General features: G+C 44.8%; 1 protein-coding gene across 1 annotated transcript; it reads left to right on the top strand.

Moving 5' to 3' along the window:
- The first annotated feature begins 213 nt into the window (after nucleotides 1-213).
- On the top strand, nucleotides 214-10191 carry Bmp10 (bone morphogenetic protein 10). The gene is made up of 2 exons (XM_021165785.2): nucleotides 214-620; nucleotides 5947-10191. Exons 1-2 carry the CDS (start codon nucleotides 287-289, stop codon nucleotides 6876-6878), a joined length of 1266 nt encoding a protein of 421 aa, XP_021021444.1. The 5' UTR covers nucleotides 214-286; the 3' UTR covers nucleotides 6879-10191.
- Nucleotides 10192-14903: the final 4712 nt, after the last annotated feature.

Here is a 14903-nt window from a genome sequence, read left to right on the forward strand (position 1 = left end):
ATAAAAATGAAATCTGGTGTACAAGTTTACACTGGGGAGATAAGAGAGGCTAGGCCCTATAGAGGATTTTGCTATCCAATTACTGCAACCTGACTTTTGGTGGGGAGGGGGGTAGGGGGGAAGGGGAGGAGGCGGAGGAGGGGGGAGGGGAAGACAGAGGAAGAGTTTCCATACTTGTGTCGTGTCCAGTGACACAAGACATTTACACTCCGCAAGATAAAACTGCCAGTTACAGCCCAGGGGAGTTAAGCCTTCCTAGGTTGGCCTGGGAGCTGAGCAGAGAGTCATGGGGTCTCTGGTTCTGCCGCTGAGCGCCGTCTTTTGCCTGGTGGCTCACTCGGCTTCTGGCAGCCCCATTATGGGCCTTGAGCAGTCGCCCCTGGAAGAAGACATGCCCTTCTTTGATGATATCTTCATGGAGCAAGATGGTATTGACTTCAACACACTGTTGCAGAGCATGAAGAACGAGTTTCTCAAGACGCTGAACCTGTCGGACATTCCTGTGCAGGACACNGGCAGAGTGGATCCACCAGAGTACATGCTGGAGCTCTACAATAAATTCGCCACAGACCGGACCTCCATGCCGTCTGCTAACATCATCCGGAGCTTCAAGAACGAAGGTAGGCTGGCTTGCGCGTACACACGGGANGCTTTGGCTTTTCTCAGGAAGAAATAAGGAAACGTCCCTGTGGGGGTGATGTGGGAGAAGGTGCACTCGTGGAAACGCATGGCTNGGACACAGTGCATCAACTGTACCACACGATCCTCCCAGAACTCCAAAAGTGCTGGAAAATATCTATTAATGAAAACCCACAGAATACCCATCATTCTGATATCACAACAGGTTCTTGATGTCATTTTAACCCAGACACCATATATCAAAAAACCATAAATGTTGATCTTCCATCTTCTCTACCATCTAGACAGGACTCGATTTCTATCTGGTGTTGATAAGAATTATTCAACTATTCTTTAGATCAAAAATGATGAAAACAATAAAAAAAATAGAAATTTGGGCTTTTTAGTGTGTTCGAACTCTGGGTGAGTTTTCATTTCTGACTTCAATTTGATCAGTGTCCTGATAGAANAGAACTGTATTTGGGAGATTCTTCTCATACTGTGTTGTGTTTAATGAGCCATGTTCCCATATTCATATAATCCATATAATCATTGCTTATAGTAAGACTCCAGGAAGTGTGCAGGCCCAGCTGATTGTGACTGTGTCTTCATGAAGAGTGATACACATATTTCAAATTATTCATTGGAAGCTCTTGGAAGCAGAAGGCAGTGGCACAAAACAGCTCAGGACTGCTGAGAGCTGGCTGCCTTGGGAGGTTGTGAATAACTAGCGTAAGTGATTGGAGCACCCACTTCCTCCTGTAAGCAGAAGCTGCTTGGTGCAGATGAGGGAATCACAGGCTGCTCTAGGTAAGAGAGGGTGCATGGTTAGGAAATGCTGGACAAACCATGATGACTGNCAATGAATTACTTAATATTCTAGGCGCTGGAGTGAACATTGAGAGGATATTCCTCAGACANCAAGATAGTATTTGCTGTTAAAAATTCAACCTATGGCCGCCATTTGTACTTAGTAACATATTGCTGGTGGAAACAGGAAACTGAAATTTCAGATTTCTTTGGAGGCAAGTCTGGGAGAAAAAGAACAACCTCCCAAGGAGCCGGCCTCAGATTGCTGCTCTGAGCCATGGTCTAGCTCAGGCATGGTGGGAATGTGGTCTAGCTCAGGCATGGTGAGAATGTGGTCTAGTTCAGGCATGGTGGGAATGCATTGTTCTGCTTTTGTTTCTTGCTTCTCCCACGGAAGAGCAGGTGACAATGGTGAGGATATGACCTAGCTTACCATTACAGGAGATGCATGGGGAAGGATCAGACTTGGAGACACCCAGCCACTCACCCCTTGCACCTCTGCCAGCCTAGAGGAAGACTCAGGCAGCAGAGGACCTGTGTCCCCTCAGCAGGCTCTCCCTGCTGGCTGTTGTCACCCACATACTCACCTCTTGTGTTTGCTCAATACCATGCTCTAGGTGAAGACCCAGAGGACCCCAGACCTAATTCATCTTGGAACCAGTGTTACATGCAGGGTAGAAAATGGGACTTCAGTTCTTATGCTGGCTCCATCCTCTATATTGTCTAGGAAGTCAGATATGGTTGACTCATATCAACGCGTGTTGGTTTGATCTCTTCTGATGCAAAACTAGCATAGGATACACATGTGCATTGTGGGGGTCATTGTAACAGCCACACAATTTGCAGAACCACTGGTGTGTGAAAGCTGTCAAGGACATTCTTTTTCTTGCCCTGAAATGTGACTTCTCCATGATCTATTGTCACATATGCAAAGAATTGTGGGTGGTTTTGTTTAGTTAGTTAAGGGTTGGTTTGTATGTGTGTGTTGTGCTGTATTGTCTTGTTTTAAGCTGGTCTTGAACTCACCATGTAGCCCAGGCTGGCCTTGAAATACTCATATTTAATTTTTTTTAAAAAAAATTATAAACTATTAATTTCTTTTGAGACAATATTTTACTCTGTAGGCTAGGTTGAGCTTGAACTCACAGCCCTCCTGTTCAAGCCTCCTGAATGTGAGCTTATTTTTTAAAAGATATATCTCCACTGAAGTATAGCTCATCTATAGAAATATGCATATATTTAACTTGTATAATTTAAGTGCTCTGAGTGTAAACAGCCACTGAAACCTCCATCTCCACCACAACAGTGAGCATGCCCACTTTCCCCAAGGCTTCCTCCATTCCTGAAGGGAACTGCCTCTCTCACGGAGGAGCAATGAGCCTGCTCTCNCACTTTTGATCTTCTATGACAGNAAGTGCGTAGAGAGACTTGAAGGCACCAATGTCTCAAGGGGGAGACCAAAGGTGGAAGCGGTAATGAGGCAAGATGGGTTTCTTTCCAAGAATGAGAAGAATGTCCTCTAAGGCTCACAGTACAGAGAAGGAAGGCATTTTAGTTTTAGTGTTTTTTTTTTTTAAAGTGAGAAAGTTACTAATCAAACACGAAAAAAAATTCATTCAATTGATCAATAACTATCCATTGAGCAACTGTGGCATTCTGGGTACTGTGGAGAATGGGCAAGAGCCATGACTTGATTGGGATGCTAAGCATGGGTTACAGTTGCCCTGGACACACCTGGGATGCTAGAGCAATCCCATAAGTCAGTATCCCCTAGGGACCCTGTGAAGATACTTTTAGTTAGTACCCAGACGAAGTCATGAAAGATGCAAAATAACTACATATTTTATTATGTAAATTTAAAAGCCCACACGAATATGAGCTTGAGGGCAAACCTTTCAGGTCTTCTGAGAGTAGGTGTAAAGTGATCAGTTAAAGAAAGACGTTGAGCACAATGTGGATCAGACTCCACTGAGGTCACGAGTTGGGTATACAGTTAGGGAAAGGCTGCCAAGGACAATAGAGGATGCTCTGTTGCAGGTCTCTGACATCTTTGGTGTCACAATCCTCGGATACTCTGATGTCAAATGTCTCAGTCCTCACAGAGTCAAATGGCCTTGGGAAAGAACATAGGAGCTTTGGGTTCTATGTAAAATTCTCACGTCAGAAGTTAATATGAGGCCAGGCACAGTGACACATGCCTGTGTGTCTCTCAGGAAACAAAAACTAAAGGACTAGTGTGCCAGTTCGAGNTCAGCATGCTCTACATAGCGTATTACAGACCAGCCAGTACTGTGCAGTGAGACCTTGTTTTTTTTTAAAAAGTCAATATGGAAGTATTTGGAGGCATGCTTTTGATACAAAGGGCCACTAACAAGCTATCATGTGAAGATCTCGGGTGGTTTGTGTGTGTCCAACTGCACTCTAGCTGCTAGTGAATATCACTAGTAATGTGCCTACTCCAAGACTCACCATCTCTCTCTCTCTCTCTGTCTCACTCTCAGAGAGGACTACACACCCCAGAACCAATCACTAAGACTCCTTCTTTTAAGATTGTTCTTTTGACCTTGCTAAACTTTGTTATGTAGGGACAAGGTCATCAAACTTCCTCTGAAAAAGCCAGATAGCCCATATCGAACTCTGCCTCTGCTGCGCAGATTGAGCCAGAGGCACTNCAGCAATACCCGAGGGGGGGCTGGGCTCTGGTGGAGTTTTCTTTCCAAAGCGTGTGACAGTCCCAGTTTGGCCTGTGGGCCAAAGTGTAACAACCCCTGGTCTATGGAGATCAGTGAAGACCAGGGCCAACTTCATGGAGAGCACTGCCTTACAAACATAAGCTGTGAAGTCTTTAATCATGAATAGTTCAAGAGAACAACCTCCACGAACTGTTTCAGGGCTCGTTACTGGTTGGAAAAACAGCGGGGCTCATCTACAGCTCCAAGATTCCTTCCAGTGCTGTCCCTGTGAGGTAGCTCAGGTTGGTTGTCTTAGGGTTTTACTGCTGTGAACAGACCCCATGTCCAAGCAACTCTCATGAGGACAACACTTAATAGAGGCTGAGTTACAGGTTCAGAGGTTCAGTCCATTATCATCAAGGGGAGAACATGGTAACATCCGGGCAGGCATGGTGCAAGAGGAGCATCTTCATCTGAAGCCTGCTGGCAGAATACTGACTCCCAAGCAGCTAGGATGAGGGTCTTATAGCCATAGTGACACACCTACTCCAACAGGGTCACACCCACTCCAACAGGGCCACACCTTCTAATAGTGCCACTCCCTGGGCCGAGCATATATAAACAAACCATCACACCGGGCAACTTTTCTTTCCTGTTACTATTTAAAGAAGCACCTGCTCTATTATGAAGCATACTGCAAGTCTGGTTTCTCATAAGTATCTTTCTTTTTTAGATCTGTTTTCTCAACCAGTCACTTTTAATGGGCTCCGGAAATATCCTCTCCTCTTCAATGTGTCTATCCCTCACCACGAAGAGGTCGTCATGGCTGAACTGCGGTTGTACACGCTGGTGCAGAGAGATCGTATGATGTATGATGGCGTGGACCGTAAAATTACCATTTTTGAGGTACTAGAGAGTGCAGACGGTAGCGAGGAGGAGAGGAGCATGCTGATCTTAGTATCAACAGAGATCTACGGAACCAACAGTGAGTGGGAGACATTTGACGTCACGGATGCCACCAGACGTTGGCAAAAGTCAGGCCCATCAACCCATCAGCTGGAGATCCACATAGAAAGCAGACAAAACCAAGCTGAGGACACNCAGCAATACCCGAGGGGGGGCTGGGCTCTGGTGGAGTTTTCTTTCCAAAGCGTGTGACAGTCCCAGTTTGGCCTGTGGGCCAAAGTGTAACAACCCCTGGTCTATGGAGATCAGTGAAGACCAGGGCCAACTTCATGGAGAGCACTGCCTTACAAACATAAGCTGTGAAGTCTTTAATCATGAATAGTTCAAGAGAACAACCTCCACGAACTGTTTCAGGGCTCGTTACTGGTTGGAAAAACAGCGGGGCTCATCTACAGCTCCAAGATTCCTTCCAGTGCTGTCCCTGTGAGGTAGCTCAGGTTGGTTGTCTTAGGGTTTTACTGCTGTGAACAGACCCCATGTCCAAGCAACTCTCATGAGGACAACACTTAATAGAGGCTGAGTTACAGGTTCAGAGGTTCAGTCCATTATCATCAAGGGGAGAACATGGTAACATCCGGGCAGGCATGGTGCAAGAGGAGCAGAGAGTTCTACATCTTCATCTGAAGCCTGCTGGCAGAATACTGACTCCCAAGCAGCTAGGATGAGGGTCTTAAAGCCATAGTGACACACCTACTCCAACAGGGTCACACCCACTCCAACAGGGCCACACCTTCTAATAGTGCCACTCCCTGGGCCGAGCATATATAAACAAACCATCACACCGGGCAACTTTTCTTTCCTGTTACTATTTAAAGAAGCACCTGCTCTATTATGAAGCATACTGCAAGTCTGGTTTCTCATAAGTATCTTTCTTTTTTAGATCTGTTTTCTCAACCAGTCACTTTTAATGGGCTCCGGAAATATCCTCTCCTCTTCAATGTGTCTATCCCTCACCACGAAGAGGTCGTCATGGCTGAACTGCGGTTGTACACGCTGGTGCAGAGAGATCGTATGATGTATGATGGCGTGGACCGTAAAATTACCATTTTTGAGGTACTAGAGAGTGCAGACGGTAGCGAGGAGGAGAGGAGCATGCTGATCTTAGTATCAACAGAGATCTACGGAACCAACAGTGAGTGGGAGACATTTGACGTCACGGATGCCACCAGACGTTGGCAAAAGTCAGGCCCATCAACCCATCAGCTGGAGATCCACATAGAAAGCAGACAAAACCAAGCTGAGGACACNGGAAGGGGACAACTGGAAATAGATATGAGTGCCCAGAATAAGCATGACCCTTTGCTGGTTGTGTTTTCTGATGACCAAAGCAATGACAAGGAACAGAAAGAAGAACTGAATGAATTGATNACCCATGAGCAGGATCTGGACCTGGACTCCGACGCTTTCTTCAGTGGGCCCGATGAAGAGGCTCTGCTGCAGATGAGGTCGAACATGATCGATGATTCGTCCGCTCGGATCAGGAGGAACGCCAAGGGGAACTACTGTAAGAAGACCCCACTGTACATCGACTTCAAGGAGATTGGGTGGGACTCCTGGATCATTGCTCCTCCTGGGTACGAAGCCTATGANTGCCGGGGTGTGTGTAACTACCCTCTGGCGGAGCACCTCACACCTACAAAACATGCAATTATTCAGGCCTTGGTCCACCTCAAGAATTCCCAGAAAGCTTCCAAAGCCTGCTGCGTGCCCACGAAGCTGGATCCCATCTCCATCCTCTATTTAGATAAAGGTGTCGTCACCTACAAGTTTAAATATGAAGGGATGGCTGTGTCTGAGTGTGGCTGTAGATAGGAGAGGAGAGGCGTCCCATGGCTTATTTAATAACTGCAGATGTGTATATTTTGTGTTCTATTTAATGAGACTATTTAATGAAGGTGTACAGATAATAGAGGTTGCCACCTTAGGGAACTGTGCTGTAGGAAATGTGTATTTTGCTCCACAATCCAGTCCCGTCCAGTTATCTTCTTTCCCAGTGATACCATCTCTTAACAGGCCCGCATCATTTATGCTTTCTGGCAGTTTGGAAAGAGCAAGCCTTACAGGAAAGAGTGTCAACACACATGTATTTGTGCACGTNCATGCAGGTGCACGTGAACTTTAAAAAGTCTTTTTGCTCAACAGGCAGACTATATTTTTACATGTGAGTGACTTCCTCCAGAATGTATGTATTACAGGATATGGGATTTAGGCCAAGAAAGTTCTTTTTGGGAGTTTAACCATCTAGAGATGTGTATTTCCCAAATGTTNGGGGGATGTAAATGTAGTTCTTTTCAATTGTATCTGCTATGGCTCAGAGCAGCAGGCTTGATGAGNCTGCTTCAAGTTCAAGATGTGGATGGGGTTGTCAGATAACAAAACAAATGGCCTTGACAGGCAATGGTCCCAGAGATGCCGTTGCAAAGAATAAGCCCCTGGGTCATATACTTCTGAGGACAGTTCCTGGTCAGGAAAGATGGGGGAGAGGGTCTTTCAGGATTGNCACTCCCTTAGTCAACAGGAGGGAAGGCCACATGTACCACCCCTTAGTGCTACAAAGGGNCATGGAGGTGGTTGAGGGAGATGGGGGAAGAAGGGCTCAGATGTCCTCATGAGTGGTGGTAAAGCCATCACAATTCTAGTGGAATTATTAACTCTTTTTGGACAGAATAAAACAGCCCAAGACTGAGAGGACTTGAGGAAGCTGTCTGAGGACACAGTTGACAATACTCCTCACTCTATGGCCTCCTTCCCTTGCTGGGCACCTCTGCCTTCCCCTCTGTTCTCTTCCCTTTGTTTAATTGCCTTCCCATCATGCCTCTTGTCTTCCTGTCTTTCTCTCCTTCATCATCCATGGAGGAGGCAGCAGACATGACATGACAGGGGGACCTGAAACCATTCTCCCTCAGTATAAAATCAGCTAGCGAGCTGACTGCTAGACTTATCCTGGAAATCTAATTGGATTGGATTTGANTTACATACTTTGTGCTATGTTTGCCATGAAGAATACAGAACAGAAGAATAGAGTCNAAGTAAACACACTCAAGCCCATGAATTAGCAGAGACATAAGCAAACCACTCAAATGTTGAGCTTGAACTTTGAAGTCAGCCTTGATCTGGGGAGAAATCCTCTAGCACCCCCATTCTTTTCACCTCCTTTCTGTTTGAAACTCTTGTCCATCATCAGGTAGGTTGTAAGGACACTGAGATNCTGGTGCAAGCCCTACCACTTCCTGTTAAGATCCTCGACTCTATGTAGGCGGAGCTAGAGCAGGCAAGTTCTGAGTCACCACAGCATCAGCAGACAAATGACACAGTGACTCACATGAGAAGCAGGAATATGGCCTCAGTATATTACCCAACCCTTCCCTATTGGTTATATATATATAAATGCCGGGCTAGTTATCAGCTTCCTTTCCCTAAACTTCTTAGGGCTATATATTCAGATTGTCCTGTTAAGGACNGGTATTTTCCGAATTTGGACTTCAACTCTATATATCTAGTCACTCAAAATACAAATCTCAGAGAAGCTGTTGCCCTGGAAGTGGAATACTTTGATCATCAATGAGAGCATGATGAGGGACATTAGGTTGGCTGAGATGGCTGTTCAACTAAGAAGCATCCATGTTAGCCTCTTTCTAACCCCATGTGTTTGAGTGCACGCATGAATCTGAACATGTATAGCTGGCATTGGCTAGCCGTGCCAGCAACCCTAAGGAACTGGTACAGCCTTCACACTCTATGGTACACGACACATACTCATACTCCACGGTACTGCAGATCCTTTCTCAAGGAGACTATCACGGACATAATAATAAAATAATTTTAGCTTAGCAGGCATAGTTTCTTCTAAGTTCTAGTCATGGCTCAGCTTTGTAATTTCAATAGTTTAGATGTGTCGTGTGATGCCAAATGGCTTGCAAACTCCAGGAAAACATGACAGCCAGGTCCTCAGAGCTGCATGCCTTCTGGCCACAGAACATCACTGACATTAGCATTCTGATACTAGAGGTGTCAGCTCTTGTATCCTGGCATACCCACTACCAGAGTTGAGGCTGTCTGCAAACCCCACATGCTTCTCCATTTACTACAGCGCTTGCTCATGTAAGCGGTGCTTTCATGATGGTCTTCTTGGAGAAAGGCATGCACATAGCATAGCTGCGTGTTGGATAGTCAAGTGTTACTGTTTTCACTATTGTTATGAATTTGCTTCCTTATCAGAAAGTGGAGTGACAAAAGCCATAAATAGAAACATTCTTCTCTCTCCTCCCAACAGCTGCTTGCTGCCTTTCCATTTCACAGACTTAACCTGAAGCCACAGAACGGGCAGGTTCTCAGGAAACTGAAACGTAACCTATACATTTCTTCAATGACAGGTCTTCCACTGTGGCTTGCCCATACCAGTCTTGTTTTCTTTTTATTTCTTATGCTTTGATGGAAAAAGCTAATAACGATTCTTTGAGCAGCAGGGGCACTTGGCAGCCACCNGACCCCACCCCATGCAACTCCACCTGCACGGTCGTGTAAAAGTTTCTAGGCTTCTTACTATTTATTGATTAATATATTTATTTTTGTAATATAGTGTAGAATATTAAAATTTTATTTTTATGTGTGTGACTCCCTCTCGAATAAAATAGCCTTTTCTGCAGCTCCCAGTGTATCCTTTCCAGGAATGTAGCTCACTTAGAATCGGCACCTGTATGTCCACCTCTGCTTTTTGCATCAAACTGTCCTGTTATTTTAAGGGATCCGGCCATGGCTTTATGTATTTGTGTCTTGTGGGCAAAAACTGTGAGCCCCTCCCTGTGTCTGCTGATGTGTAAGTAGCAGAGTTCAACTGAAGAGCAAATGTTTCGGAGGCATTTTGTCAATAAATGACATGCTATCCCCTAACTCACCACGCTTCGCCTTATTTATTGTGAGAGGGCATCTGTCAGCCATAAGTGAATATGACTGCTACCCCATTAATGCAAGTGCCATTTTGTTGGACATGTCCCCCAAAGAAGGGGTCTCTTTTCTGAAAATGCCCATTACCTCCCTGATCTGCTAATTCAGACAAACAGTGGTACCCAAAAGTCAATGTAGTGACTTCAGAGTGGCCCTTTCAGCACCCCACCGTTTTCCAGTCTAGAAGTGTTAGTTAATCTGGAAATTTAATGATGAAATACTTTTTACAAATGGTTACTAGAGTTTTATCATTCTTTATATTCTTTGAGTGAAAGATNTGCTCATATGAAGGAATTTATATCTCAAATTTCCCCAAATTCATAAAGTGCTGCAGTATGCAGGCAAAATCTCTTCTCACTTATTTACAGTGCAGTTCAGGTCCCCTTCTGTCCCCTGGCCCTGCTCCAGGCCCCTTGACCTTCCATCACTCATATGTGGTAGAAAGGAAACGTGGGTTTTCTGTGTGTGTTCTCTTGTTCCCAAAGACATTTGATTTTTCCACATTCAGCAGAAGGATGGGAGCTGGCACTTCATGATACCAGCACATGTAGAAACATATCTACNCATAAACACCCCGCAGAGAGTGACCATTTACACAAATCAGTCCATTTCTATCACACAAGCACAAGGGGGTTGTGAGCTCCTGACCTAATTGTGGTGGGGAGATGGATGCTAGCCCTTGCCAGCACCCTCCGGGGCACCCAGGAAATGAGCTGATACTGGGGCATGCTGATTCAGCTAAGCGGTCACGGTCTTTGGTAAAGCAAGCTCACGATTTGTGACCAGATTACTAAAAGTTAGACTAAAATTAATATGGAAATAGATATTTTACACTCTGTTCATCAAACAAACGTGTACCATAGAGTCATCCTGTTAAATAAAATGGAAAATTATTTTGACAGTAATCTTCAGCAGTTTATTTTTTAGATGCAGTCTTTCCCTCTATTCTACCCCCTTGGTATATTTCCACATCCATGTATCCAGATGGAATACAACTGCTTGCTTAATTGGTAGAAAATGATTTGAAGAGAGAGAGCAAGCTGCAGTGAGCTTCTGCCTTTGTACAGCCTTCTCATTTGTATGTGATCCTGTACAAACTCCAAGAACACTAGCAACAGAAAAGGAAACCAAATTGGCTCCTCCTTGCTAATAACTGGAGAAATACTTCTTTGAATCCTGCCATGAAACTGTGGAGGTTAAATTTGATTGATCTCTTATTACTGAACTTCATATGACCTCAGGTTTGAAAGGGGGGGTCCTTCCAGCCAGCTGGTCTGTTCCGCTCTCTTGATAGACACCCAAATACATCCAACTTCTCTGCAAACATTAGTTATAAGGAGTGTCCTGACTTCTTAGAGGACGCTGATGTTGTTCTGTGCTCAGTTTAACCAATAGTTTGAATCATTGTGTGTGAAAGTCATTGGGAAAGCACAAAGGATCTTTGTTCCAGCCCCAGGAAATATACTCCGAGTATCTGACCGTGTAAGGTATGAGCCTCCCTCCTGTGCATGGGAGCATGAGGAAGGTCGGTGGGAGTTCTGGAAGGGAGAGCATTCCCATGGCAGAAGCAGTGCTGGAAGGGCAAGGAGACAGCTCCTCCTGTGAGACCTTCTTCTGCCTCTCTTGAGTGGACTCCAGCATCCTGGCATCTGGCATGTGTGACAGGAAGCNCTTGTCCTCAGTCCTGGAGGGGAGGGAGCAGAGCNCTCCTCGAGAGCTTGGGCTAGACCTGGACTGAAAGGGCTAGGTAAGCTGTTCTTATGACTTGGCTTTGAATTCTTTAGCAGCCTATACATTCTTCTGTAAATAATTCCGTTTATAGATGCCTCTCATGGTGTGGGGCCTGAAGCTTTTCTCCACATGAGGTCTGACCTGGGCAAGGCTGCTCTGACAGGCCACTCAATTCTGTGGTTTTATTTTAAAAAAACCAAGGCAACTAAGTATGCTCTGGACAGAAACAGAGTGGCAAGCTACTTTACGATCTAGCTTATAACAAAGTGTGAGAAGAGTATTATGTTCACAGTTCAGATATATATATATACACGTATATATGTATATGTATATGTATATATATTATCATTTGTTTAAACCCTGAGAATGATACTTGTATGAACTGATCTTTGTGGGGTTGTGAGAAACAAGACTGTGACTCTGGTCACGTGGACAAGAGCCCACTTTTGCACAGAAGTGACTCTTTGTAAAGAAGGGGTATATTTGGAGGCGAGAGCTTGTTAACTTGGAGGTTATAAATGGATTATGTGATTATCTTGGACTCACTGTCCTCAACAGTCAGCTTAGAGAAAGGGCTCCTGCTCTCTCTTCCCCTTCCTCAGTCCACACAGACCTCCAGTATTCCATCCACCCTGGGAAAGATGGGAAATACATTTTTACTTTAAAATGAGATGTTAAGAGTGTGACAAGAGTTTAGACCATGTGACTCAAGTTAAGATTTTCTGATAAGAGGCACAAAACAGCACTGTCACATCAAGAACAATTGAATGCTCAGAACACTGTTTGAGGGGCTGGTGAGATGGCTCAGTGGTTAAGAGCACTGACTGCTCTTCCAAAGGTCCTGAGTTTAATTCACAGCAACCACATGGTGGCTCACAACCATCTGCAATGAGATCTGATGCCCTCTACTGGTACGTCTGAAGGCAGCTACAGTGTACTTAGATATAATAATAAATAAATCTAAAACAAAACAAAACAAAACAACACCCCCCCCCAAACAAACAAAAAAACAAACACTGGTTGATTTCCTCGAAGGCCCTGGAAGGTTTCTAGCAAGCCTACCTTCTCATTATTATTGTTGCCTAAATGTATAACAGCTCGGTTAGTTATGAGGAAACATCGGAGGAGCCATTCGGAAAATCGGTCTGCAAAACAGACAGTTCTGTTTAAAGATAAAAGTATAAAGAAAAAGGCAACACAGTCCTGAGGAGCTGTGAGGTTAGAAACAGAGAGCCCTGGGGCACCGTGCGTTCTGCAGGAGTGAACTGAGAACCCCTGAAGGGGCAGAAAGGACAAGTTGTTGTTGCTGTTGCTGTTGCTGTTGCTGTTGCTGTTGCTGTTGTTGTTATTGTTGCTGTTCTCTTCCTCCTCCTCCTCCTTCCTCTTCCTCCTCTTCCTCTTCCTCCTCCTCCTCCAGTTCTCTGCTATTGGCGGTATGTTGTCTGATTTTTATTAGTTACGCTCTCTCAAATGATGTTTACCTTTCCAAATCCGTGAGGCGATTGCACTTGCTCTGAGGTGATGAGGTGATGCAGGAGGCATGACCAGGCTTCCCTTTATTCCCTGTAATGCCTAAGGTGTATGCAAATGAGACCTCTGCCCTGTGGACAAGCTCAGGGAAGGATGGAATAGGAAGATTGGTCCTCAGTGTGGAAAACCTGTTGTCTAAAAATGAATCACAACACATCTTCCTGAAATAGCCAAGTTCATCACTCTATTCCCCGAAAGGAAGAATGCTTTTCAGGCAAGAGACCATCTGTTGCAAGTGTTTAGAGAACACTCTCCAATCTCTCGGAATTTAAACTTCCTTACACCCGGTTCAACGTTTGATAAGGCAGGGGCGCTAACAGGATGGGAACTGAGTTACTATATTAAGAAATCCAGGCGGAACAGAAACCAGCCCCCTGGAGTTATTTTGTTTATGCTGCATCTGTTTTAATTAACATAATATTTACATGAGACTGGCCTCTGATATGTTTTCTGCTGCAACTGTCACATGTTTTATTCTTTCCTTCTTTCTTTTTTGAAGTTTTTTTCATTTTTTTTTTCCACAAAAGCTTGTGAGAATTAGACACAGCCTCAAAGCATAACATTCTGGCTTGACGCAGTGTGAGGTCAGACATCAGTTCCTAGTGGCTAGTGAAACTTCAACCTAAGATAAATAATGTGTTTTTACTATAAACACTTCTCAAATATTGTACAAGGCGTACTCACTCTAAAAGTCTTCAGTGTTTACCTCGAGTTCAGATTTAATTGCACATTTTTATTTGTGGAATCTGGCAGCCTGTGGGTGATGGCTCAGAAGGCTATAGGAGTGGAAAGAAGATTGCCTGTGCATTCCTGAAGGGGCTGTTTGGAGGACCCACAGTCAGGGCGCAAGGCTGAAGAGCATCTTTGAGATTAGAGGTTGAATCTTGTTTGACCACAATGCTACAAACCCAGGAATTCCTAATACCTTGTCAGGTCCTTTTACATGACCATTTCAAGTTTTCTCCTTAGTGAATTCTTCAGAAACCTGCAGGCCAGTGACCTGAAGGCCAGTTTTTTAACCTGCCGTGTCCATCCCAGATTCTTGTGTACCAATGTCCCAATCTTGCCTGTAGCTGTAGCTCATTCTTGTTACCTATCACAGTGTGACAAACCACACCCAGGAGGCTCTTTAGATGATGACAACCATTTCTTTTCTCATAAACCTTGGGTTGATTCAGTTGGGAGGGGACTTCTCTGAGATGTCTGTGGTCTGATGGTGGCAGGGATACCATCAAGGTAAAGGTACCTGGGATAGAGTCTTAGGGCGTCTCCATTTTTTTCTTATCATGTTCTCTCCACAAGGCCACCTTGGGGGTAGCCCAAAAGCTCCCAGTGTATCTTCCTCAAAGGCTAGCAGTGTCCCCCTTTCAACATCCCTTTGGGCAAGTGTGAGTCACTAAGCCAATTCAGACTTGGAGGGAGAGAATGGAACTCTGCCTCCTGCTGACCGACAAGTAGATGGATTCTCAGAGGTCTCTAAAACTTAGTCAGGAATTAGAAGATCTCTAAAAGACTGCGACAGGCACACAGGTCACACATGTGAATAAAAGGGTCCTAAGGTCCTACCATTTTCACACCAGTCCAGATCACCGGCTCACNCCAGATTTCCCAGCTGGGGCTTACACTAATATC

The sequence above is a fragment of the Mus caroli genome, chromosome 6, assembly GCF_900094665.2.
Source record: "Mus caroli chromosome 6, CAROLI_EIJ_v1.1, whole genome shotgun sequence".
Lineage (NCBI taxonomy): Eukaryota > Metazoa > Chordata > Mammalia > Rodentia > Muridae > Mus > Mus caroli.